General features: G+C 54.9%; 1 protein-coding gene across 1 annotated transcript in view; it reads left to right on the forward strand.

Moving 5' to 3' along the window:
• The first annotated feature begins 2,498 nt into the window (after window positions 1-2,498).
• The window catches only part of PPP2R2C (protein phosphatase 2 regulatory subunit Bgamma), a 97,539-nt gene continuing 72,591 nt past the window's right edge, over window positions 2,499-27,446 (forward strand). The window contains exon 1 of the mRNA XM_032399657.1: window positions 2,499-3,698. Coding sequence (XP_032255548.1) covers window positions 3,620-3,698 — 79 coding nt within the window. The 5' untranslated portion in view covers window positions 2,499-3,619. The remainder of the gene's footprint in view (window positions 3,699-27,446) is intronic.

Here is a 27,446-nt window from a genome sequence, read left to right on the forward strand (position 1 = left end):
CCTGGGATCGAGCCCCGCGTTGGGCCCCCTGCTCAGCAGAGAGCCTGCTTCTCCCTCTGCCTCTCCCCCTTCTCATGCTCTCTCTTTTTCTCTCTGTCTCTCAAATAAATAAAGTCTTAAAAAACAAACACATGTTGAATTCCTAATAAATATTGGAACAATTGTATAATTTTCTCCTGTAAAACAAGGTGAAGGTGGTTTGATGTACAGGTGGAGACGAGTTCCAAGCACAGAAAGAGAGACTTGCCCACCAAACCCTTCCGGACTGAGCCAAGAGAAGGGAGCGAGCGAGCGAACGGGCATGGCGTCCCGTGCTGTCTCCCTTGGCAGCTTGCTGTGTTGGGCTGTTCGTGGTTTTTGTGTTCAGCTGCCTCCGCTGGCTGGCACAAAACATTCACACACCGAGAAACATCGTGCCTGAGCCAGCCCGACTTCCCTGTGCTCCTGACATCATTCTCCTGTTTGCCAGTCGCACATGACCCACTTCGCTTTGCAGCAGCACTGACTGTGGGGTGGCAAGCCGTGTCGTTCTGTGCGGCTGGGGGCACGGTGGCGGGTCCGGGACCAGGACTGCTCGTCCGGGCGCCTGGGATGAGAAAGGACGGGAAGGAGAGGTTCTGTGAGGACTCTGGCGTTAGGTGCACTCTGTGTGCCTTCCAGAAGATCTGGTCAAACCACAGCCAAGCCAACAGCAGCGCTGCTTGGGGATTGGTCCTGACCGAAAGGAGGGAAATGAGCCGAAATATTTCTGTCCCCTCCCTCGCCAGCGTCCATAGTTGTGTTACGTGAGAAAACTTCGTTTTGGAGACAGGAGTCGGCAGCTCACTCCCGCAGGGTGGGTGGGTGCTTTATCTAAGCGCAGGGGTGTTGTGAGGATTCGATGCGCGAGGGTTGGAAGGGACAGACAGCAGAGGTAGCCATGGCATCGAGGGGCCATCGAGGTGGCAGAGACTTGCTCGCACCGCTGAGTGCCACCCCCTGTCACGTCTGCAGGAAGCTGCTGTGCCTGTCTTGTGCACCGAGTTCCTGGGCATGTTTCTGAGTCCTTACAAGTACATCTCCGTAAACACAGGAGACAGATGGCGAGAGACATGACTCCCTCTGCTGTCCCTCTTTGCCTTGGTTGAGTTCAGCTTTGAAGACGGGGGCCCTCACGGGTTTATAATGATGGGGTCCTGGATGAAGGGACGTTGATGAGACAGCTCTGGTCCCGGCTTCCCTGGCTCCGGTCAAGCCAAGCTCCTCTCTGGGCTCGAATTCCCCATCTTTAAAAGGAAGGGGTCGCGCCCGATGGCCCCAAGAGGCCTTTGCAGCCCTCGAGTCTCACATCCCCCTGTGGCCAGCAGGACAGAAGGATGGCCTAAGCCCGAGATGCAGTTTCCTTTTGAGCAGTTCTAGCCATGTCTCTTGACGGCCATGTTCACCTAGCACGTCAGCAGCTTTTTGAGGAAATGGAACAAGAGGTATGTCCTTTACGTTGGTGACCAGGAAACCTGGCTGGTCGGGCCGTGAGCAAAGGACACCATATGTGAGGAGACACAGCGCAGTGTGATGCTGGGAGTGGCAGAGGGATGCTCCATGTGAGGGACTCTTACGATGTCTGGGAAGAAATCAGAAATTCAGGTTTGCGGGTCAAATCTCACAAATGTCTAAATGTTTGCTGAGAAGTCTTCAAACATCAGGTGGGCCAAAGTGCATGTGTGAGGTCAGCTTGCCCAAGGACAGCTTGGGCATTTGTGACCTCTGCATTCTAGTCCAGTAAGGGGCTCGGTAGACAGTGGCCCACGGACCACACCTGGACTGCCTCCTGTTTTCGTAAATGGAGTTTGCGTGGAATGCAGCTCTACGGATTTGCTCAGGTGCATTCATTCTGCAGCAGGGCTGAGAAGCTTTGTCGGACACAGTGCAGCCTGCAAAGCCGAAAATGTTTCTTCTCTGGTCCTTTATGGAAAAAGTGCCGACCCCTGAGGGAGTCATTGTGGGGCAGGGGAAGCATTCTGGATTTGGAACCAGGATGACCTGAGTACACAGCCCGGCTCAGGGAATTCCAGCTTGAAAACGACAAGGTAGAGACAGTGTTCCACCCCCCCACCCTTTTTTTTCCTCTTGGAAATTATCCTGAAGCAACAAGTGGACCAGTGGAGATGTTCATCTCTGATGCTGCCTTGGCATCTGGAACCCCATGTATGGGGAAGGTCAGTGCGGGCCACATGTGGGTGCAGGAGGACTCCAGAGGGAGAGAAGATGCCCAGGGCTGCAGAGCTCAGACGGAGCAGGGAAGCAGAATTCTCCACACCTTGTGGAGCAGCGGGTTTGAGTACCTCGTCGGCATGGAGCCCTCCCACTCTAGTTTTCTACAAAGGGAAAGCAGGGAAGTGTGGGCTGAACATGGTTTCACGTGGACAAACCATATTTTCCAGAAGCAGTCCCCAGGGGAGGCAGGGCGGGTGGGGGGCAAAGAGGCTCTGTGTGGGGTGCAGCCTTGTGGCCTCTTATCATTGCCTGGAAAACAGTAGAGGCCGAAAGAGCTGACCCTCACTCACTGCCTTGTATCATGAGAACTATCTCGCTTTTGGGGCTGTCTTGCACACGGATCTTGTATAAGTGGGTGGCTCAGGAAGAACCTGCCTCATGCGATGATGAGTCATAGTCAGTAGGAACCAGCACAGACTCCGTATGAAATTACTCTAAAAAGCCAGGAAAGTAAGAGGTGAAGAACATGCATGAGAAGCAAGTGCCACAAAGCCAAGGACAATTTCAGCTGTACACAGTGTCTTGGTTGAGGGAGAGGCACGTGAGGCGGTCACACCTGTAAGACAGAAGTGCCATGTAGGGGTGCAGGCACTCAGGAGAGGGGGCAACATGGCGGAGCCCCGTGAAACAGATGGACTGAAAAATACACTCTTCCAAGAGGTGAAGTCCACCATGGAATTATCCCAATGGGAAATACAAAGACACACTGGGAGATCCAGAGGGTGCGGCTGGGAAAAGCCAGGCAGATTCATATACATCAAGGAGGAGAAAGCAAGTTACATGGGAGATGGAGGGGATCCAACATACATGCAAACTGCGGTCCCTGGAGATTGGAATGGAAGTGATTAAGTTGAAGTTGATTTCAAGAAAACCTTCTGTGGATCTTGAATTTGTGGATCAAAAGGGAGTGTAGTGAGTGAGGAAGAGGAAAAACACACTCGGGTGAATTACAAGGGAAGATGAGGTACCATTTTGATCTGCCGTAGAGACAAGGACCGAATGGCCGATGATGTGTGTGCTGGTGAGGGCGTAGGGGAAGTAGGGATGCAGGGAGTGGTCACAATGCTGGACCCAAGGAGCTCACTTCTAAACACTGTCTACTGAAGAAACTCCCACAAGTGAGGAATGACACGGGTCCCTGAGATGCATCATATCATTGTTGGCAATGCCGAAGTGTAGAAGGAACTGCTGGCCACCGGTAGGGGACTGGCCAGACTACCCCAGAGTCTCGTAATGATTGGCGATGGAAAGCGTGAGGCAGCCCAATGCACCCTGAAGTGGGCCAATGTCTAAGATATTTTAGGTGAAATGGGCACGGTGCAGAGTCTTGGGCGATCTGGGACACCGTGGTTGATGAAAGTGGGATATGTTGTCATTGCTGTCCATACCACATTTTGGGCAGGATGATGCACGTGACACTGTTCACCATGGTCGCCACCAGGCAGGTGAGTGGGTGGGGAGGGAGAAGCATGTTGGGGAGACTCACTGTCACTGTTGGCTTTGTTGCATGACCAGAGGCTGCACAGCTTAGAAAGGTGACGACCATAAGCTCTGGAGAGCGGAGGCCACATGCTGGCTGGGCCACCTACCCTCTGTGTCACCTTGGCATGTTACTTCCCCTCTGTGGTCTCAGCTGTGTACAATGGAGTCAAGGATAGTACCTCCCTGCTATGGTCTTAATGTTTATGTCTCCCCAAAATGCATATGCGGGATCCTAACCCGAAGGGGGTGATATTAGGAGGTGGGGCTTTTGGGAGGTGATGAGGTCATGTGGGCAGAGCCTTCATGATTAGGAATACTGTCTCAGAAAGAGATCCCAGACAGCTAGCTTGTCTCTTCCGCCATGTGGAGTTAGAATAAAAAGACCGCTGAGGATTGGGGCCCTCACCGCACACCGAGTCTGCTGGTGCCTTGGCCTTGGACTCCCCAGCCTCTAGAACGTGAGAATAATTGTTGCCCATAAGCCCCCTGGTCTATGGTATTTTGTTATAGCAGCCGGAACGGGCTGGGATGCTACCATATAAAGTTGTTGAGGATTAAGGGAGTTAATTCAAGTGCAGTGATCAGGCAGAACCGTAATAAGTACGGTCACGTTAGCTGTTACGATTACTGTGTCCATGGTGGAACCCAGGGCTCAGATTTGGAGCTTGTGCGCCTCTTGGCCCGGTGGTGGATCAGCCACAGCCAGGAAGTAAGAGGTCTGGAGCCGGGCGCTGAGGAGGGACAACCAGCGTGGCCTGGGCGTCAGGGGGCGCTGCGCAGGGGTCGCCGCCATCCTGCTGGGTCTCAACGGGGAAATGAGGCGGTCCCGTTCCATGCCCTTCAGCTGTGCCAAATTCTCACGAGGCCAGCGCCAGGCGTAGGGAGGGTGGAGAAGCGCAGATGCATGCACACGGCCGTCGGAAGCATAAAGGAGAGCCACCGCCTGGAAGGGGATTTGCCAACATGGAGACACGGTCTCCAGTCCAGCTACCCCCTTCCCCGGGAAGTAGGACAGAAAACCTCCTGCGACTCTGCACAAACGAAGACCATTCACCAATCTTCTCCGATCCCCAAAGCTCCAAAAGCCAGGAGAGTTTTTGTAACTTGTTTGGCAGCAAAACCTGACTTAAATTGGGTTGATTGAGAGGCTTGAGTTGATTGAGAGTCCTTATTTGTCCCTTTAGTGTGAATTTTCATATGTTTTGCTACAGAAATAGAAATGTGGTTCAGCATGGGGCACTGGCCCAGATCCTCGGGGACCTCCTCTGACTTACGCTCACTCCCCTGCCGCTGCGGGGGCCCGGCTCAGAGTGGGCAAGCATGGCAGGGGACTGGGTTGGGGGTGTGGATGGTGGGGAGAGAGGAGAGCAGGTGTCTGGCCCAGCCTCCACCCTGAGTCCATGCAGCTGGAAAGCATCTGAGGTAGGCTTGAGATCATGAGAACCCAGGCTCTCATGGGAGGGCTTCCCCAGAAGCTGACCCTGAGACCAGACAGGAGTGCAAGTGATTAGTAAGGACGTGCTCCCCAGGGAGCCTGGGTGGGGCGTGGGGAAGGTAGGGCAGGGCAGGGCGTGATTTCAGGTGAAAGTAGTTTCTGGCCTGATCCTGGCGGATTGTCCCCACCTGGGGTAGGGCAGCCATTATGGCTATGGGGCTGGGGCGCAGGGTGGTCTTCACCACGCCCAGGCACTCCCTGCTCTCTTGGGGGTGAGAAAGCAGCTCTAGGAGTAGGAGGGCATCTTCCTTCCAGAGAATTCTGGGTGCAGAGGGCCAGAAGCTTGCACACAGAGAAGCTGGGGGGGTGGGGCGGGAGGAGTTTGGAAACTGGGAACAGGGAATGGATGGAAAACAGGGTCCCTGGTGCAGGCTTGGCGCTCAGTCCCCTCCGGGACATAGACTGGGGAAGAGCGCACTTACAAAGGAACCAGGGCGTGGTGGTCTAACCTCTGGGTCGTCCTGGGTTCTGCAGGCCTGCCAGGCCCTCCTCGCTGCGGAGGTCCCTGGAAGCCCTGTGGCCCTGCCTTATTCTGTCCCAGGAGGTGGCCCTCACCCCATCACATGCTGAAGATCACATTCCAAAGCGGCTCATGCTAGTTCATGAGAGCCGTTTACCAAGCTTTTCCTTTTGTGAGTTGGTCATTATCTTGATAGCAGTTTGAACTTGGCCATAGTATGAGTATTTCTCCTATGGAGATGGGCAGATGCTATGGTTCAGGCCCCTCCTCCCTCTGTGGTTCAGCCGCTGTCTTGGGTGGGCTCAGTCTGAGATTATGAGTGCTCAGTATGACTGCGAATCTCTGGCTGTGGGCCTGACCTCACACTGACACTCTGAACGCCAGTTTTTCCCAGCACCCTGTGGTGGGGGGGTCTTGTCACTTAGGGGAGTCCCCTTTCTCTTCCTGAAACTATGGTCCCCTTTGGCTTTTCACGGATATAAGGCACTAGAAGTGGAGCAGAGAGAGCACGGATTTTGGAGCCAGACCACTGGTGCAGGCTGTGTGATCTCAGGCAACTTGCTAGACCTCTCTGGGCCTTGCCTGCCTTCTGGGAAATCTGGATGATCATCATGGCCCTCCCAGGGCTTCAAGGGAGATCAGGGGAGACCGTGCAGGTGGCCGCTGTGAAGCAGCATGGCCATCAAGGGTCTAGTTATGGCGGACTCTCATTGATACTGGTGCTGGGGAAAATGCAGCTCATTGTGGGGAAGGAAGTGGATTCACGTGGCCACTCCTTAAGTGGAAGTTCACATCCCACCTTTGGTCCAGGCCCAGTTGGGAGGTGATATTGATGGACTAGGCTCTGAGCAGCATCCTTAGCCTCGGTGACTGGGGCATTCAGGTGGGGGTCAGGCTCCTGTAGCTAGGATGTGTGACCTTGGACAAGGCCATCAGCCCATCGGGGGGTGTGCCCTCCTTACACCTTTTCTGTACCGACCAGTTGGAGCAGGCCATCCTCAGGGAGGAGCCCTCATCCTCAGACCTCTGGAAGCTTCCTGGGAGCCAGCCTGCATTCCCAGAGCCTTTCTTCTTGGACGTGACTGGGCATTCATTTATCCCCTGACCGTGAACTCTGTTCCATCAAGAATTGATGTCCATGGTGTTAGCATACAATGAAGCTTCAAGGAGGTGGTTAAATGTTAGGAGACAGGTGATACATTTGGCTTTTCATCCCTGTCAGAGCTTTCTCACGACAGACAAGGAGAAGCAAGACAGCAGCATGGTATATTCTGTGGTGAGCTTAATCTGGAGCAACAGCCAGGACCGCGGGGCCCCTCGTGCTGTTCGTGACCATGGACTGGGGTGTCCTTCTGATCGACGGCACTGGAATTAGTTCTCTTCTACTTGACTGCTTGATTTGGGGTTTCCCTTTCATATTTGCTGTTGCTTTCTTTCATGGCTTTCCTTCCTTCTAGTCTTAAAACACATCTTAGTGAGGCTTGGGGTCTTCATCATTTTATTTTATTTAATTTTTACCCTGTAGGAGGGCCTGAGATTTACTCTTAATTGACTATTGATTATCTGATTTGAGCCACACTTTTTTTTTTTTAAGGGATGTGAAAATCAGCTTAGAAATGAAAATAAAAGATGGGGCGTTTAAGTTAGAAAAACACAATGTCATGGTCAGAAATTCGGGCTGCGTCTGCCCCAGTTGTTGGGTTTAGAACCGGGTTGGCAACGACAGCCCGAGGGTTAAATCCAGCCCGCTGCCTGTTTTTGTAACTACAGTTTTATGGGAGCACAGCCCCACCTCATTTACGGATTGCGTGCGGCTGCCTTTGCACGATCACGGCAGAGGTGGGGAACTGCGACAGGAGCCGTGTGGCCCACAGACTTCTCTCCACGTTGACTCTCCAGCCTTTTTTAGGAAGAGTTTGCCAACTGTGATGGTTATTTGTGAACTTGGCTGGGCTGTGGTGCCCCGACGTGTGGCCTGACATTATTCTAGATGTTTCTGTGAGGGCATTCTTAGACGTGACTAACGTTGAGATCAGTAGACATTGAGTTAAGCAGATTACCTTTTAGGATATGGGTGGGCCTCGTTTAATTAGTTGATGGCTGGAATAGAATGAAGACTGACGTCCTCTGGGCGAGGGGGAGTTCTGCCAGAAGACGGCCTTCAGACTCACAAACTGCAACATGACTTCTTCCTGAGTCTTTAGGCTGCTGGCCAGCCCTGCAGCTTTTGGACTTCTCAGCCTCCATAATCACATGAGCCAGTTCCTCATTAGATTTCTTTCTCTGTATAAACATCCTGTTGGTTTTGTTTTCCCTGACTTATGCCAACCCTTGGGATAGAGGAAAGCGTGTGGCTCAGGGTCGGACAATATGTAGCGAAAGACTGTGCATATCCTAGGAGTCAGGCAGACCTGGGTTTGAATCCCAGCTCTGCCCCTTCCTGGTTGGGACTTTGGAGCTGATCCCTTCACCTCTCAGGGCTCTGGTTCTGATTCTGGAGATTGCGGCCATCTGCTGCCCACTTTGCGGGGCCCTTGTTCACGACTGAGACGCTTAACAAGGGGCCTGGCGCCTGTTCTGCTCACTGTCAGTGTTAGCAGCGTAAAGGAGTTGCCTGGCTTATTCATCAGTCTCTTGTGAATTTGGTTCAGTGGAGTCAGCTGTCCAGGCCTGCTAAACTCCAGCTGGCCCTGACAAGCTGTGGTTTCTGAGCCAGAAAAAGGGAGGCCCTGACCTTTGATGGTAGAGTCGCAGGGACTTTGTGACATTGGTCTCCTCCCTGTCCCCCATCCCCCTCCACAGAACCAAACAAGCCCCAGGTCCAGGAGCTGGACACTGGGATGGTGTCACTTGATATCAGCTCCTGCAAACTTGGCTGGACGATGGGAGCTTCAGGCCAGCCGTGTCCTGACGTCTTGTAGAGAGGCGTCTGTCCCGGCAGCTGCTAGAGGGGATCAGGCACAGCCATGACAGGAACCAGAGGCGAACAGAGACGGTGAAGGTCTCCTCCCAGGAGGCCCCTCCAGCCTTCTCTTCCGGATACCCGCTGGACAGCCTGGCTGTGGAATCGCTGCAGGGAGGGATGGGACGGACTTGTCGGCAGGTGCACCAAGAGGATGGTATGGGAGGTGCCGCCGTGCTGGACCGCCAGGGAGTGTGGGTGCTGGCGCGGTGCTGTCCTTTCAAATTTCAAACCATGGTCCTCACCCGGCCTGCTCTCTGGCTCGTCTCCTCATTTGCAAAGCAGGGGCACCGGCGCCCACCTCGGTGGCACTCCGTGTCAGGGGGAGGAACTAGGATCGTGGGTGACCTGGGCCCAGGCGCCTCCTTCCCAGCGTCCTACCTGTGCCGTGTCCATGTAGGTTGGACACCTGGAGCCTCTCCCTCTATACCTGGCCTGCCTATGAGATGGTAACCTCCGTCTGGTTCCAGCTGCTTACTGGGGCTTCCATTACTGTGGCCACTCATGCAGGGGGCTCACTGTCTAGTAGGAGGTGTGCAAACAGACCCCTAGCAGGCCAGTGGCCTTTAGAGGTGAGGGTGGCAGAGAAGGGGGTGGCTGTCATCACTGGGGGTGTGGACAGGCTTCATGAGGAGGGTAAGGGGGGGGCATGACCCTGTAGGCCATGTGTGGAGCCCAGGCACACTGGGGAGGCTGCTCCCATTTCTGTCTGGCTGGAGCTGAGCACGGGAGAAGGGGCAAGGAGCCTGGGATCCTGGCAGGGGCAGCCTCCTGGGAAGGCCCCGGCATGGGCGCCCCTGGCCTGGCTGCAAATGGCAACGCTCAAGATGCGGTTGTTGAGTTAGTCAGAAGGAATTGCCCGGGATTTCCTGGTCTTCGTTTGAGCACCGAGGTACTGAATGTAGAGGCCTCGTTCTCCCGCCCAGGTCTTTTATTCATGCAGTAAACATGTATGGAGCACCTGCTGTGTGCTAGGCCTGTTCCAGGCACTGGGCGTGCGGCAGGGGCCTGGCAGACCTCTCCGGGCCCTCTAAGTCCCATGGGTGCAGAGCAGTCAGTAGGGGTCCGAAGCTGGGCCAACTCAGCTGTGTGGGTCCCATTAGCAAAGAGCTAGGCTCTGGGCCAAAGAGGAGAGTGGGGCGGCCTGCTGTGCGGGTGGGAAGAGCACAGGCTTGCCATCAGAGCTGAGCACGAATCCTGCCCTGCCATGTGACTCCCCGATGACCTTGGGCAGGTGACCTGACCTCTTGGGGCTTGTTCCTCTTTCTAAAAAAGGAGCTGAACTTGACTTCTTGAGGGCCCCGGCCAGCACCCACCCTCCGTGATGCCGTTCCTGCTCTGCTGTAGGATTCTCCATTCTGTCTTCTGATGCTGCCGTTGGGAGTGTTTTGGAATGCTGGCGGGGTATGCAGAATAAAGTGGGGGTGCTGGGGGCTTCGTGGGGATGACGCTGAACTGGCACCTGAAACATAAGGAGCACGTGGTCGTGCAGGTGTGAATTCCCGTAGCAAACGCACATCTCCCTGGGCAGACCGAGCCGACCACTCCCCAGGCTGGTCCCAAACCCCGTGTCCTGAGGCCATGAGCACCTGAGGGCCAGGCCCCCATCTTGTTTCTCTCCCTCCCCAGGCCTCAGCCTGGAGCCCGGCACCTGGGAGGCATGCCGGAAGAGCTTGTGGAAACACATGGGCGAATGGAAGGATTCCTGCTGTTGCCATGAGGTTACCATCTCATAGGCAGGCCAGGTATAGAGGGAGAGCGGGACTGCAAGGCCGCCTCTCCCCTCCATGGTGAGCGTGGCGTGTGAGGGCTGCGGGCTGCAGGCCACTGGCCGCTTGCTGATCCCAGGAGCTGCTTCCTGACACTCCCAGGCCCGGCGGAGAGACCCAGTGGGTCCCGGGGACGGAGCGCGCCATGGAAGGAAGTGATTTGCCATGGCCCCACGGGCACCATGGCAACGGCTGGGTGCCTCCTGGCTCCCTGGATTGGCTACGTGGATCAGAGCCTGGCTCTGGGAGATGGCCTGCCCACCCCCCCGCCGGCTGCAGAGCACCCTCCCCACCCGCACACTCAAGTATTGATACTGGGGCCCTGTTCTCCCTGCACGTGGATTGGCCCCCACAGATGCCACTCCCCGCTGTCTCGGTCAAGGGCCATAGCCTGGCAGTGAACAGAGATTTCTCACAATGCTGGAGGCTGGAAATCCACAGTCACGGTGCCAACCAGTTTGGTTCTCGGTGAGAGCTCTCTTCCCGGCCTGCACACGGCTACCTTCTCGCGTGATGCAGAGAAGCAAGCTCTCTCATTTCTTCTTAGAAGAGCGCTAATCCCTCTGCGGGCTCCACCCTTGTGACCTGCTTGCCTCCCAGGGGCCCCACCTCCAGATATCATCCCCCTGGGGGTTAGGGCCTCAACATATGAATTCTGGGGAGATATCAACGTTCGGTCCACGGCCCCCAGGATCTGATGGTGGGGTGGCTTCAGAAACGCCAGGCTGTGCTGCTCCATGGGGGACGGGAAGGGACAAGCTTTTCCCGGGGTTCCTGTGTGTGCTGAACAGGAAATTGCAGCTGCTGGGGCTGCCCGGGGCTCTGTTCTGGCACAAAGGCAGAGGGTTTTGCATTTGCTCCAAAACCAAAAGCCACAGGTTCACATGCTAGGGCAGGGGGCAGAGGTGAACGCGTGGGGCTCCTGAGCCCGTTCGTAATGGTTGTGGGAAGGGTGTGGCTGAGCTTGTGCCCTGGGCCAGCAGGGTCTCCGCAGAGGGGGGGGGGCCAACAGGGAAGAGCTCACTAGGGTTGGGGAGGACAGGCCGCAGGGGAGTGGAGCAGGATGCTCTAGGGACTCGGCAGAGAAGGAAGGCCCTTGACCCACCCCATGCAGCCTCTGCCTTCGGGCACGTGGCCCTGCCACATTCTTCCTCTTATCCCTAGGTAACTCCCGATGAATGAGCACAGGAACGGCGAAGGCCGTCTTTAGAGCCTTCTGGGTCCCAGGCTCGTGCTAAATCCTTTGCCTATATTAACTTAAGTCTTCCCTGGGATAATCCTAGAGTTGGAGATTTGCACCCCCAAGTCCCAGAGGAAGAAATGGGCACAGAGAGGCCAGCTAGGCAGCTAGGCAGTGCTGGAGTCGGGATTTGGACCCCCAGAGTCAGGCTCTGAGGTCTTAGCGTTGGCCATTTGTGAGGGAAGAAGTAGACTCTCGGAGGTGTGGTCATTGTCCCTGGTCTTGTGGGAGATAGAGTCACGCCCCACCTGCCTCTCCCTCAGAGCTCGACACGCAGGGCACAGTCCTGTCCTGAGCCTTTGCACACCCAGCCCCTCTGCCTAGAGTGTTCTTCCTCTCCCAGTGTCACACCCCACCAGCAGTCCAGGCCCACATACAGGGCCTGCTTTGAGGAGACCTTTCCTGGGATCCCCTAGGTACACCTCACCAACACTGCTTGCCCTGTTTGGCGTCTGTCTCCCCAGCTGGAATGAAGTTTCTTAAGGACGTGTGTTTCTTGCTTACCAAACTGCCCATCCCCATGGATAGCACGGGGCCTGTCACACAGTAGGCCTCTGAATATGGGTTGAAGGAATGAGCCAGTGCCGAGTGAATACATTGCAGCGCCTCCCATGCAGGGCATGGCCACGGCAGGAAGTGAGTGTCTGGCAGGCCCTGGGACAGGATGTGAACCCATGTTGCCGGGTCGTTCCCTGGCTGAGAGGTGATGTGTGTAAGATGCACGGCGTGTTACTGGCACTCGGTGGGCACTCAGGCAGTGCTAGTTATTATTCTCTTGAAACTTCGGTGAAGCAGGTGTGACATTTATTGAGGTTCTGCTATGTGCTAGAGCTTTTACATGTGTTACTGTTATGGGCTGAATTGTGTGTCCCCCCCGGATTCATATGTTGGGCCCTAACCCCCAGCATCTCCAAATGTGACTGTGTCTTTCTCCAGAGCTAGTGTAGGCTCGGTTTCACCCACAAGGCTGCTAAGCTCAGAGGCTGCTGTCCAAATTCTTTTATAGAATGTATGTATGTACCTGGTCTGGCTACCAAGCTGTCTTTTGCCTGCATTTCATTTGAAGCTGACCACACCCCACAAACGGCCGGATCTGAGCAGGTGCGGAGCCCAGCGCGGTGCAGGCTCGGTGCTCCCGTGGCAGCCCTGTGCCCGGCGCCCTCCTCTCTTCCCTCAGCTCTCTGGCAGTGGAAGCCACCTGGTTGGTCCGCACCGTGCCAGCCAGGTCTGCGGCAGCCGGCGGACACGTGGCACAAAGCAGGTGACACTCCGATCCGGAACTGCCCCATCACGGTGAGCCATAAACACTCAGTGTAACACCTCGGTGCCAGGTGGGGTCCTCTGATTGCCAGAAATGGGATAGGGCATTGGTCCCAGCTAGGGTCTGGAGACCGGGCAGGAGCCGCAAAGCCAGATTTGTCAACGGCAGCCTGGGAATCTGGGAAGCATGAAGCCTGCGATGTCCTTGGGCGGGACGGACCAGTAGCAGGACCTTGGGCCACGTGGCCACGGCCGAATTCCAGGCCCTTTCTCTTTACGAGCATCCGATTGGCCCGCGCAGGTCATGTGACAGCCAGGAAGCCCGTGATTGGCCAAGCCCAGGTCTCCTGCCTCAGTGGAGTTGGGGGCGCAGAGGCGAGTCTGGCCGCTGTGTTTCCGCCGAGGGCGTGCAAATAGGAAGGGGCCGCGCACAGAGCAGCCAAAAAGACATCAGACGCCCGCCACTCCCACTGTGTGTCCCCCAGTACGCTTGGGGTGAAGGGTACTGACATGGGGTTGTGCCTCGGTGCCTCTGGCCCCAGCCATCCCTCTGCCCGGAATACCCTCCATGCTCTTCAGAGCCCAGCCCTGCACCCCTCCTCCACGGAGCCCTCCTCAAGCCCACCAGGCCACCCCCTCCCCGCCCCCCCCAGCAGCACAGCTTCCCTCCCAAGGCTGTTGGCCCAGTTGGAGAAAGCCCAGGCTTGGTAAACAGGTGATGGTACATTCATCTAAAATACCTGGTTAGTGGCCTTCAGCCACGTATTAGTGAGCACACAGTGTGGCACGGTCCTGGTGCCAGGAGTGTCGGGACCATCTCTGCAGGTCAGATGCGCATCAGTCATTTTCAGCGGCTTGTACTGCCTTATGTGGGCCACGGCACCTCATTTTACCAACGTGCTTTCTTGGGCAGTAGGTTTGTTTTTACTCTGTTCATAGCATCTACTGGGCCCTGGAATTCATCACTTCCATCAGCAGATCATAGGTGCTCGGTCCCCAGCAGTTCCCTTTCCAGACCTAAGCAAGTGGGAGCCAGAGGTGGGCATAGGGAGGCGGTGAGGGGCCTGCCCCTGCAGCTCACGGGCAGAAGGTGACCCGCTGCAGAGCAAGTCTGGTCCCGGGGACCAGAAGCTGCATGGGCAGCTCCGAATCCCAGGCTGGGCTCTCTGAAAAGCCTTGCTGCCTGCTTGGTTGATGGGAGGGAGGGGACGCTCTTGAGCCACGCACAGCAAATGATCTTATTCTCACCTTTATCACTGGCGGTTCGTGCTCATGGAAGGAGACATTGGCAGTGGGGCTTGGCAAAAAACAAGCCATTTGTTGTGGCCGTGTGCCAGCCTGCGTGTTGTCCCACAACCTGTCCTTGGGAAGTCTTGCCCACCTGTCATGGGGAGCAGAACATGTGTCCATGTGCCTGTGAGACGGAATTGTCCACAGCCTTGATAACACAGTTCCCCGGGGAGGCAGCATGAACGGGTGGAAGAAATTGGGGGCTGCAGACTGTAGTGGGTTGAGTAGTGTCCCCCCAAATTTGAATCCACCCAAAACCTCAGAATATGATCTTACTTGGAAGTAGAGTCTTTGCAAATGTAATTATATAAGATGAGGTCATACTGGAGTAGGATTGGGCCCTGAATCCAATGAGTGGTGTCCTTAGAAGAGGAGGGACACACAGAGACACAAGGAAGAGTGTCATGTGAACACAGAGGCAGAGACTGGAGTGACACACCTACAAGCCAAGGAAGGCCGAGGGCTGCGGGCCACCACCAAAAGTGAGAAGGGCAAGGACAGGCTTTGCCCTGGAGCCTCCATAGGGAACCAGCCCTGCTGACACCCTGACATTGGCCTTCTGGCCTCCAGAACCGTGAGACAATACATTTCCACTGTTTCCAGCCTCTGTATTCATAGTGGGAAAGACACAGGCCCGGCCCAGCCCCTAACTTGCTGACCCCAATTTTCTTCCTCTGCAAAGTGAGGTATTAGACTCCGTAGGGGCAGCACACGTTTGCTGTAAATGACCCGATAGAGAAGATATTTTCGATTTTGTGGGACTAGAATACAGTGTCTGTTGCATAGTTTGGTTTGTTATCCTTGTTTGTTTGGTGTTTGTTTTACAACGCTTTATGAATGCAAAGAACATTCTTTTTGTGGGGGGGGGGAGGGCAGAGGGAGAGAGAGAGAGAGAGAATCTTAAGCAGGCCCCATGCCCAGCACGGAGCCCGACACGGGGCTTGATCTCACGATCCTGAGATTTCATGACCCTGAGATCATGACCTGAGCCGAAATCAAGAGTCAGACTCTTAACCGACTGAGCCACCCAGGCGCCCTGACAAATGCAAAAAAACATTGTTAATCTTGGATTGGATTTGGCCCACTGACTGCAGTTTGCCAGCCCCTGGATTTGAGGCATGAATTCTGCTTGTGGGGAGCCCCAGTCCCACGCACAGCCCTCCTGGGCCAAAGGGTCCTGGGTTCTGCTGTCAGCCACATGCTGATGGAGGAGCCGGCCTGGAACCCCTCAGGCCTCCATTTTCCCACCCGTCAGTGTGGATAAGGGCTGGTCTTCCTGAGTGAAGGTCACGGGACAGCACTAGGCGGGCGCATACCGGCCTGTGTCCGTGCCCAGGGCCCTTCTGTCTTGTTCGCACTTCACTCCCTGGTGCCAGGCGCAGGGCTCAGGGGAGAGTGTCTGAAGAAGGAAGGAAACTTTCCAGAAGCTCTCTCTGAGTCAGGTGTCCTCAGCTCCCGTTTCCACAGCAGTGCCTTCCATGCTGTCATTGTCCCTTAGGGAGGGCAGGTCATCTGGCTGAGTCACCTCCATACAGTGTTTGAAGATGGAGAAGAGTCCACGAAAGTGAGGGACACCTGATGGGGGTCTGGGCTGTTGTCTGTGATTTGAACCACACCCAACGCTGGCACAGAGGAAGGGCTGGGGCCCGGCTTCAGTCCCACAGATGCAGAATCTAGAAAAGAGGGAAATGATGTCTAAAAGCAGTGCGAGCTGGTCCTGGGAGCACAGAGTTTGGCGTCAGACCCCAATTTGAATTCTATCTTTGCTGCCTAGGAGCTGTGTGACCCTGAGTGAATGTCTTAACCTTGCTGGGCTTCAGCCTCCTCTCTTGGAGGGCCCAGCAAGCCTCCCTGGCAGGTGTGTCCTGAGGACAGGGTAGGGAGCAGCTTACTAACAGTTCTGTTGCCCTGTGGGCTCTGAAGGATGGAGCCTCACATTTTTGCCAGGCCCTGTCTCCTTCCAGAGTGGGTTTGTGCCCCCTGTCCCCTTGGGTCCTTCTCATCTTGGCACCGTGCAAGGGTTGCGCTGGTCATCCCCATTTTACAGATGAAGAAACAGAGGCTCAGCAAGGGAGGTGACGTACCTGAGGCCACAAGGCAAGGTCCCGGGCAGAGTGGGGACCACAGCCTGGTCCTCCTCTTGCCCCTCCCCCACCCCCCCCGAGTCACTGCCTGCTCAAGGCTGTGTTTTGGCCACAGACGGTTGGGCCACGTGGGCCAGAGCTAAGAGAAGCCTCCATCATCTCAGATCATTGGATTGAATGACAAAATCCGTCAGGAACGTCACCATTTGAGGCCTGGTGACTCCACTGAGCCCCTCCCTGCTCGCTGCTCCATGCACCCACCTTCTTCCTCCCCTCCCTCCCCTCCCCTCCCTGGGCACACACAGCCTGGATCCCACCCTTGATTAGATTTTCCCAGCTTTAATCAGAATCTATCCCAAGAAGGCCTGTTTGATTGCCCTCACATAACAGGTATCTTTGAATTATTGCCACAGGGCTGAGGCCATGGGCTGGGGTCCCTGGGGGCCCCCTACTTGAGAGCCTTTGCTGGAGAATGTGTTTACCCAGAAGCTGGAGCTGTGTCCAGCAGGAGCCAGGCAGACTGGGGCCTGGAAACGCATCCCGTTGAGCTGCCCTTAGGATTCGAGGAGCTGGAGCTCATTCCGGGCGTATTGCAGGGAGGGGGTGGGTGTTATCCAGGAGGGCCACAGAGAGGGAGGGGCTCCAGGAGCCCCAGAAAGGGTGGTGCTTCTTAGAAGAGTCCAAGGCCCGAAGCTGGCGTCAACAGGCATTAGAAGTAGAGGAAGGGCCATGCCCTTAATTAGCGTGCCTCAGAGGATGTGTGTGCGCACCTCGTCCATGGGGCCTGGGCATCCCTGAGCTCCTCTTGTTTTCTTAAATGCAGCACCCCCCCACCCCATCCCCGTCCCTGTCCATTCACTCCCTCCCCTCCTCATCCTCGATGACGTCCTTACAGGGGGCACGGGCTGATCCAGACAGGGGTCAAGGAGGCAGCACAGAGAAGCAGAATATGGCTTTTAGCGCTGTGCTGTGGCGACTGGAGGACATGGCTTAGGGGTCTTGGCAAATGGGCTTCCTAATAGTGAACCCCGGAATTGGTCTGGCGTACCCACCCATCTCTAGACTCTGGCAGGCATGCAGGGGCAGAGCCCGATGGGTGGGCTCTCTGCGGGCACCTGGCTCCCAGGAGGAAGGCGGGGGGCTGGGCTCTTCCATCCAGCCCTCCCTCCAGGGACACCAGAGCGAGTCACCCTCCCTCTCAGGACGAGTGCCTCCCCTGCAGAAACAGCAGGAGTCTGGAAGAAGTGTCTCCCCAACTCTGGCAAGTGGTGCCAGCCATCCTGTGGGGTGGTGACAGCATGGCCCCGGGGTAGGAGCCCAAATCTTGAGAAACAGAAGGGTCTGGACTCAGAGGCTGGCTCTGCCACTTGACGTCTGTGTGGCTGGAGGGCATGTTGGCAGCCCAGACTGTCAGTGGGTCAGTGTAACTAGAGCGGGGAGGGGGGGGAAGGGGGATGGCAAGAGAGAACCCTGGCTTGGGTGCCAGGGGGGCTCAGCCAGGGCTCCCACTTCCTCCTGGAGCTAGCAACTGGTCTGCTGTGTGGGAGAAGCCAGGCTGCAGGGGGAAGGGTTGGGCAAGGCTGGGGGCAGTGGTGGTGAGCTCTCGGCTGAGCCGAGGCTCGGGGGGTCCCAGAAGAGCATGATAGGGGGCTTCAAGATGACAGAAGGGATGGGCTGTGCTTCTAGATTGGCCGTGACATTTCCACTGGGTTCCATTCAGACCTGGCTTTGAATCTGTGCTCTCATTCTTGGTAGCTGTGTGACTTTGCCAAGTTGTATGACCTCCCTGAACCTCAGTTTTCTCATCTGTGAAGTGGGAGAAACTCCCTGCTGTGGGGTTGTTGTGGGCATGCGTAGAGAGCCCCTGGCCCAGGCCTGGGCACTTGGGCAGCCTAATGAGTATAGTATCCTGGTCAGCATGTTGTCATGAGGGAGGTGGAGGGGCATTGAGCTGATTCTGGCTTTGAGGCTGGGCTGATGGGTGGACATGGCAGAGGAGTGGGTTTCTTTCGGAAGATGGTGGGCTCAGTCCTAGACATGTTGTATTTAGACTTCTGGTGAGGGGGCAGCTGGGTGCCTCATTCGGTGAAGTGTCTGCCTTCAGCTCAGGTCATGATCTTGGGGTCCTGGGATGGAGCCCCGCATCGAGCTCCCTGCTCAGTGGGGAATCTGCTCCTCCCTCTCCCTTTTCCCCTCCCCCACTTATGCTCGTGCACGCACGCTCTCAAATAAATAAACAAAATTAAAAAAAAAAACTTCTGGTGAGAAATTCAAATAGAAAGACCCAATGTGACAAGCAGGGATTGGAACAAAAAATTGAACCTGGGGTCTCTGTCACTTGTCATGTGGATACTGGAGCTGGGTGCTCTGTGTGGGCCCAGAAGGCAGATGGATGAAAAGGGGAAACTGGTAAGGGAACCCTTTGGGGAAGGATGTTCTCACCACCGCCACCATCTTAAGTCAGAATGGGTTGTTCAAGGAGGTAGTGAGTTCCCCATCATGGGAGGTATGAGAGTCAGCTGAAGGTCTACCTGGGTGGCTGTGGAGAGAGGACAGCAGAGAGGGCTGGACTGGATGATCTTCCGGTGCCCTCCTGTGTGTCCGAAGATCTTCAAGGCCCTTGGCATCTGCCCAGCCTTTACACAGGATTCAGGGCACAGAGGTTCTTTCCAAAGTGTAACGGTCGCCCTGGTCCACACAGGCTTGAGCCTTGGTTGGGCAAGCTTATCAAGGTTTGTTTGTTTGTTTGTTTTTTCTTTTTTCACAGAAACAGTAAAGCAGGCACAAATTTGCCTTTAAAATAAGATGCTGAGCGTCTGCCAAATGCAAATGGATTTAAACAGCTGAAAGTCTAACCTTGAGACGTGTTGTGTCGTTGGTTGATTCGGAGGGGCTCTGAGCCCCTTGCGGGCTGTCCTGGCAGACCCACTGGCACTGGCGGGTGTGGGTCCTCAGAGAGGCATCCCATCCCGGGTGTTCGGCTCTGAGCGAGGGACATGCAGCCGGTCCTTGAACACATGGACAAGGGAGTGTGGCTGTCACGATCCGCTCTGTGCCAGGACAGGGCTCTTTGTCCGTTGTCCTGGCATTTCATGACCCTGTCTCCCCAGATACCTGCACCCGTTGCTGTCACCACCCGTCCCGTCAGTGTGAGCATGAGTGAGATGGTCCTTCGGCCCCTGGGAGAGTGGCCCCTCGCTGCCAGGGTCATGGGCAGCAGGCTGGTGCTGGAAGCTGGCAGCACATGCTGAGCATGTGCTGAGATAGCCCTGGGCAGGAAGTACTTTCAGATGAGGCCCCGAGGCTCAGAGGGGTTAGGTGACTGGGCTGAGGTTGCACAGCCATGGGCCATGAAGGAGCGGCAATTCCCGCTGGGGTCTCCACTTGCTGGTCCTCCCTCCACACCGCAGGGCCTCGTTCTAGATAACACCCAGTACAGGGCCTTGTGAACACACTAGCAGCTCACTGGGAGTGCCTTTCCCTGACTTCTCTGAGCCTCAGCTTCCCCATCTGTATGATGGGAGGAACACCTGGCCCTTTTACAAGGCTCTTTGAACTTGAAGTGAGAGCCAGATACTGGCTCTGCGTAAACTTTAAGTGCCTGTCGCCTTCCTGGAGGGTAAAAGGGACTGTCACCTTTGCCTGGTGCTCTCCCGGGGCCTCCTGCTTTCTGCACAATCAGCCTCACCCCAGCAGAGAACAGAGCTGCCCGCATATTCGTTTCCATGGGCATTCCCACTGCGCACGTGGACAGAGCATTCACACACCCAGCTCAGATCTTCGGGGAACTAGCGCTTCTCCTAGGGGTAGAAAGTAACACAGAGCACTTCTGAGTAAATCCTGAGTAACTTACCTGCTCGGACTAGTTCTAGCTCCAGCCAGGAGCAGGACACACACATCCTAGGCGGTGTTTCGTTTCTTTGAATGTTTATCTGTTAAACCACACACCGTAGCCACACGCACGCACACGCACGCACGTGCACAATTTATAGTGCCGTCCCGGGCATTATTCGGTAGATTTGGGCCCCATGGACCTGTTTCTGGCCATTGACTGGCAACATGGTGTTGACTGCAGAGCCATGAGTGACGATTCTCTGATTCTGTTGCAGGCGGATGAAACCGGTGGGAGGCAGGGAGCAGGGTCCCAAGGGGCTGGTGGCGGCTGGGAGCTGACTGGTCCCGGGTAGGAGTCCGGCTCTGCCTCCGGCTAGCTGTGCTGTTGGGCCAGTCACCCCCCCTTCTCAGGCCTCGGCATCTCCGCTTGCCAACAAGACGACTGGTGGGGTGTCCAGATTTAAAAATGCGGGTCACACAAGAGCCCGCAGGGGACAGCCGAGTCAGCTTTGGCTGTCAGGACAGGACCCAAGGCCCACGCTCTTGTGCCGACGGAGGAGCCAGCCGGGGGCCTCCACCCGCTGGGGGCAGGTCGTGGCTCTGGTAACGGCGCCAAGACAAATAGCCGCGGGCTCGGGATGCGCCGCACACCACCCCCCTGCATGTGGTGCTGGGGTCCTCGGTGGGGCTCCAGCAGCGATAAAGTCGGGTGAATCCCCGTATCTGAGGGCCGTGGCTTTGACCACAAGCTGCTGAATAAATGGGGGGTTCAGTTCCAGCTGGTGTGAGTGTGAGCATGTGTGTGTTCACTCTGTTTATTTTGGGGGGGGGACAGAGTAATTGAAATTGAAGTGAGGCGGCTGTGGGATTGTTCCAAGTGCACAGAAGCACAGGGTTGGGGCCTGGGAGGCTCTCAGAGCCTGCAGGGGCGGTGCTACTCGGGCGGTTTTTCATTGTTTGTCCAAGCACAGAGCTGGTGTCCCAGGACACCTGCGTCCCGGGGGACGTGCACAAAAAGGGCAGGAGTCACTGTCAGCTTCAGGCAGCCGGCTTGACCTCCCCGAGCCTCCTCTTTCTCACCTGTAAAATGGGGGTGATGCCACCTAGGGGGGTGGGTTATTTTCAGGGGTCAGTGCATTTGAACCATGACAAAAGGGCCCCGCACATCGTTTGTAAATAAATACTCTGTTCCATCTCTTCACATCCTCCTTGCTGCCTTTGACTGGCAAATGTCACAGAAACTGATCTTTTATCCAAGGTAGCTTTTTAATAACATTCTCATCCAGTGCGGATTTACTGGGCGCCTCCTGCGTGCTCCTCCCTGGGCACAGGGCATGGGGGAGCCAGAGCTGGGAAGGGGCAGACCTGCTCCCAGGCACGTGCACTCCTAGAATCTCAGGGCTGGAGGAAAGCCAGCGCCGAAGGCTTGGCTTGTTTCTCTGCAGCATCTTCTACATGGGAAACTGTACCTTCCGTTCGCACATGTCCACTGCCAGGGAGCTCACCATTTCCGTACCATTCTACCTTCAGCTTTGACTGGTGGGTTCATCCATAAACTGAGCTGAATTTCTCTCCCCAGTGTCCCCCCACTGGACCAGTTTGGCCTGTGGGGCCACACAGACCGAGTCCTTTCCCTCTTAACCACGAGAACCCACCAGACATTGAGGACAGGGAGCCTTGTCTTCTGTGAGCCTTGTCTTCTCTTGGTTAAACATCCCACATTCCTTCCAGCGTGCCTTTTGGAATAGGGTTTTGGATCCCTTCTGCCCCCTTAGTGCTCTGCTCAGAATGCACTTGGTTTTGTCTCTGTTGCCCTAAAATGTCTGCGGTCGAACCCAGCTGCCCAGCAAACAGCCGTTCCGACCACCATCTGCCTTGGTCCTCAGGGCACTCTTCAAAGTAGGTGGCTGTGGTGGGCGCCCTGGTCTTTGTGAGCATACCCCCTGCTGAGTGACGGATGGGTGACATTGGAGAAGTCACTTAAACCCCCTACGCCTCAGTTTCCTCAGCTGTAAAATGGAATTCACTTAATGCTTCACAGGGTTGCTGTGGGATTAAAGGAGGAATAGCAGGTGAGTAATGCACCCAGATGGTCAGCCAGTCACTGCTGGCTGCCATGGTCATTGTCAGTTTGTTACTGATCTGGACCCCTGGGGAGCTCCTTTACTGAGCTGGGCTGGCATCTGTGACCCTACAGGAAGTCTGGTCTCACCAGTCTGATACAGGAAGGGACTGCCACCCCCGTGCCCACCAGCAGGAAGGGCTAAGGAAGAGAAGGGAAACAGCGACTTCCATTATATTTAACACTTAAAGAGCGCCTGCCGTTTGCCAGGCCCTGTTCTAAGTCATTGTCAACTCTTAACTCATTTAATCCTCAAAACAACCCCTTGAGGTATTATTTTCCTCATTTCCCAGATGAGGAACCCGAGGAACCGGGAACAGTACGTAGCCAGGTAAATGGCAGAGCCACCAGGACAGCCCAGGTGGAGAAGAGACACCAATCCGAAAACTGACAGAGCACGGTTGGTTTAGGAAGAAACAGAAGTTGTGGGGAGCAGGGGCGCAGAGGAGGAGAGATGGGAGGAAGGTAGGACGGGCTGGCAGAAGCAAACCTCTCTCATGCTTCTCCTCGCTGCGCGCCAGGCTCTGTGCCCAAGAGCCAGGCATCAGCACTAACACTCCCACCAGCCCTGGAAGTAGGCACAGACAGCCTGGGCTGGATGCCCGGCCGCACCCCTTCCTGGCTGTGTGACTGTGGGCACCTTGCCTGTCCTCTCTGACCCTCGGTCTCCTCATCATTAAAATGGAAGTAATAATCGTCCCCACTGCACAGGGCTGCTGTGAGGATCAGGTGCTCAGTGTACGGGAAGGACTCTGATCCTGTGTGAGAATTTCTGAGAGAGCCACCTGCCCAGACTGAGTTTCGTCCTCATCTGTCTGGCTCTGGACGCACCACACCACCTCATGGTCCACACACCAGCCAGAATGCCCCTCGATGGCCCCTTCCTTCATGCCACTGCATCAGATGCTGTCACCTGCCATCCCCCCCATTATCTTTTTGATATTTTATCTTCCATCTCAACCCGAACTCAAATCCCAGACCCCCCCCCCAGCTGGTGCAGGAACGCCCCTCTCCCCGTACAGACCTCCTGGTGCACACCCCCAGGGACACGGTCACTGCCGCTGCTCCCCGTGTCGGGCTGGGGTCCCCTCCTTCGCAGTGGGTGACTAGGGCGCACCTGGAGCAGAGGGTTAATTAAATCACACAGCAGGGTTTGTAGAACATGGGATGCTTCATTAGGCCCTGTGTGAACGAGCACGCCCAGCACCCCGCACAGACCCGTGAGCTGGTGTAATTACAGTTACACGCGGCTCCAGTAGCCCCGAGAGGCCCCAGCGGCCGGCTCCTGCTTGGGGCCCCACAGAAAGTGGCCCTGGGCTCTGAAGCCCAGTTCTAAGCAGGCATGCCCATCTCTTGCTGGCTTGCTCGTGGCGCAGCGCTGGGGCCCTCTGTTTAAGGGCATCTGAGGGACACATGAGGTTCAGATGGTGACACCAGTGTAGCTTCTCCTATAAACTCTGCTTCCTGAGAGATTGCCCCGAACTCTGGAACCAGCTAGGACTTTAGGTGGAGGTGAAACGGAGTTTTCATCAAACAGATGCCAAGTGAAAGGCAGGAAGAACATTGCAGATCCATCTGCTCAAGTTAAGGAGCTGAGAGCCTGGCACCACTGGCCAGTTTTCCAGGAAGCTCTGAGGCCACGCTGGATGGGGATTTTGTGGTGAGGGTGCCCTGGGATCCTATTGGGGACCCTGAGACAGGGATGCTCCTGGCTGGTTCTGGCCCCTTGAACTGGACCCAAGGCAGCCGCCCCTGATCTGTTCCATCCTCCCTTCTCTACCCACCGACCTCTGCAACACTTGCCCTTGGGGTTTCTCAGACTTCCTGTGGCAGACACGCTCAGGGGCTGGCTTAAAACCCAGCTTCCCAGGTCCCACCCAGAGTGTCTGGGGACAGGGCCAAGGACTCTGCATTTTTAACAAGCACTGCTGAAATCGTCATGCCCTGCTCTGGATTATTCGTGTTTCTCGTGGCCTTGGTTTACAGGTCTTGCAACCCCTAGGAATCCTTACACCTGCTGAACTCACAGCCCACTACCTTTCACGAGCCCCCTCCAGGGAGAGCAACGTGATTGGCTCAGCTCTCTGGGCAGTCTGGTGATTGGCTGCCTCTGAAGGGGTGTGTCTACCTCGTGATCCAATCAGCTGAGGGCAGCGTGGAGGCTGTGGTCATGCGGTAAAGAACCACTGACGTAGCTGGTGGCGGGTAAGGGACCATGAGAAGTCACTGCTGTTAGTTGATCAGGTTAACATTTGACCTCTTTGGGGTGTTGTTGCATAGTTTGGGGATCCTAGTCTCTTCTGCCATTTAAATTTTTTCTCACCAGCCAAATGGCCCACACAATGTTTAAACTCCCAGTAATCACCAGATTTTTGGCATACCCTAAATCAGTGCTGAGCGATAGAAATGTCATGGAGTTTTCTAGTAGCTGTGTTGCACAAGCAAAAAGAAATAGGTTCAATTAATTTTAATAATTAATTTACATATCCAAAATATGATCAACATATAACCAATAGAGAAATTATTGAGATATTTCACATTTGGTTTTTCATACGAGATCTTTGAAATCTGTTGTTTGTTTTATGCTTACAGCATATTTCTGTTCAGGCTAGCCACATTTCAGGGGCTCCGTGGCCACTGTGGCTGGTCGCCACTGTCCTGGGCAGTGCAGCTCCCCAGGATGACTTTATATCCTGTTGATTATGTTTTTATCCACTTTTGAATAGTTTAAAATCATTTAAGGACTTTTCCGTCCATTGGCTAAGAGTATTTGACTTCAAAATGCTAGGTTTTCGGCAATGAATGGTCATAAAACCTGTTGGAGTTTTGGAGGATTAGGTCCCTTCTTCCTGATTCACTCCCTGTGTCCTGATTTTTTCTGGGTCTTTGTTGACAGGTCAGGTAGCCCATTATTTCTGATTAGTAAGTGTATTTATTTTCTGGGGGTGCCCCATTTATTATCACAAACTCTGTGGCTTAGAACAACAAATTTATTTTTCACTGTTCCACTGGCCAGAAGGCTGAAATCAGGGTGTTGGGAGGGCCACGTGCTCACTGGAGACTCTGGGGAAGAATTCTTTACTTTTTCCAGCTTCTGGAGGCATGACCTGCCTTTGGCCATATCAGCCCAATTTCTGCCTCTTCTATCACATGGGACTGTGTCTCTCCTCTGTGTGTCTCTTACAAGGACACTTGCCACTGGATTTAGGGTCCACCCAGATAATCTGGGATGATCTCATCTCAAGAGCCTTAATTTTATTATGTCTGCAAAGACCCTTTTTATAGTTAAGGCCACACCTACAGGTTCTGGGGGTCAGAACGAGGACATATGTCTTGCAGGGCGACAATTCAGGCCACCACAGTGAAACATTAGTGTTTCAAATGTACAAATGAACATGTGAGGAAGCTGAGGCGCGGTTTTCTTTTTCTAGGCTGCAAAATGACTACAGCAATAGTGGGTTGTATGAAAGGCACGCTAACCCAGCAGCATCTGCTGGTTCATGTTGGCTGGGCTTTAGACCCCTTTGGCCGGGACTGGGCAGGAGTTAATTGGATAAACAAGCCAGATGCATTCAGAAAGACAAACTGAAAGATGGCGGAAAGACAAGAATGTCTTACATTGTTCAAAAGTAGATATGGTGATGCTCGTCACATGCTCTGAATAGGGCATAGGGCTAGGCTCAGCACAAGCGCTTATTTAATAAATGCTAAGTCTCATCATCGCACCTGTGATTATCATGATTGTATATTTATATCTATATTGTACACCTTTATATTACTATGGAGGATGATAATTGATAAACTAAGAGAAGAGACTCCTGCCAGGATGTGAAACAAAGAATTAAGCTGAGTCTATAAGTCACCAAATGGGTTTCGGTGACAAAAACCTTTCTTTATGAGCTCTCGCAGCTCTTTGGTGATGCTGTTGCCCGTGGTCATGCTTGCTTACGGCTCCCTTTATATGCCCATCCTTCTTGTATATGATCATCAGGATGGCACTAATTTGGGTTTGCAAATGAGGTTTTTTTTTTGATGTTGTCATGTCAGCATCTGGATTCAAGATGGGATGCTTCCCAGACCTGGACCCTCCGGTGTGGCCCAGGGAGCAGGCCCAGACCCTCCCCCGATCTAATCACCCCCAGGAGCCTGGAGGATTTGCTAATGGGCCCAGGAAACCATAAACAGTAATGAAAGAGCTTGTGTTACTGTGGGCACGGGGTTGCCCTTCCCCATCATTACATTGGGGGATCTTCCTTCTGCCTTTGAACTGGACGAGAAGGTTCTTTCTCCCTGTGGCATTCATTCGTCCCTGCACCCCGCCCCCTGTTTGTCCGTTTGTTCATACATTTATTCACCCATTCATTTGTTCAGTAAACCATTGTCAAGTGCCCACTAAGAGCAAGTTTTGAGCATCGCCCTTCCTCTTCACAACAGAGGAGGTGGGAGGTAGCTGGCTTCCTGCGGGACAGGAAAGAAGGGCAGTGGGGTCTTCTTCTGAGAGCCGCCTGGCTGACCTCACCCAGCTCTTCTACTCCGGAGGCCCGTGACCTTGGGAGAATCCTTTAGCTCTTCTTATTTGGGGAGACTAATAGAATAGCAGCTGTCTTACAGAGCAGCTTTGAGAATTGAAGGAGGTCATGGAAATGACCCCCCACTCGCTGCCTGGCACAGGACAGTGAAGGCGTGAGAACTCGGATGCTTCTCTAGCACTCATGCTGTGCCAGACACTCTTCTGAGAACCTTACACCCGTGAACCTGTCCCAGTCTCCTATAGCACCCCACTACCTGCCTCTCTGCACACCTCTGGTCTGCCCACTGCACATCAGGACCTCCACTGCAATCACCTGGTGCCTCGAACCCACCCTGCTTTTCCATACCCACCTGCCCTCATGCCCGCTGCAGCCCCTGCTTACCCCTGGCCTCCAGCCTCCCCTGCGGAACCTGTCAGATGCAGATTCCTGGACCCCCAACTCAGAAATGTCAGGGCCCGTCATCTCTTTACAAGCCCCCTGGGAGATTTTGATGCACGTGCAGGTTGGAAAGTTGTTCTGTGGGGAACTGAAGGTCGTGCCCCCCAAGTCTCAGCTCCTTTGTCTTAGGATGGCCAGCACGCTGCTGGGGTGCTTCATGGTTGATGTTGCGAACATTCCACCAAACGCAGGAAGCGAGCAGGAAGCGGACGCACCTTGAATCTG

Source organism: Phoca vitulina, unplaced genomic scaffold (genome assembly GCF_004348235.1).
Source record: "Phoca vitulina isolate PV1807 unplaced genomic scaffold, GSC_HSeal_1.0 scaffold3, whole genome shotgun sequence".
In the NCBI taxonomy this organism is placed as follows: Eukaryota; Metazoa; Chordata; class Mammalia; order Carnivora; family Phocidae; genus Phoca; species Phoca vitulina.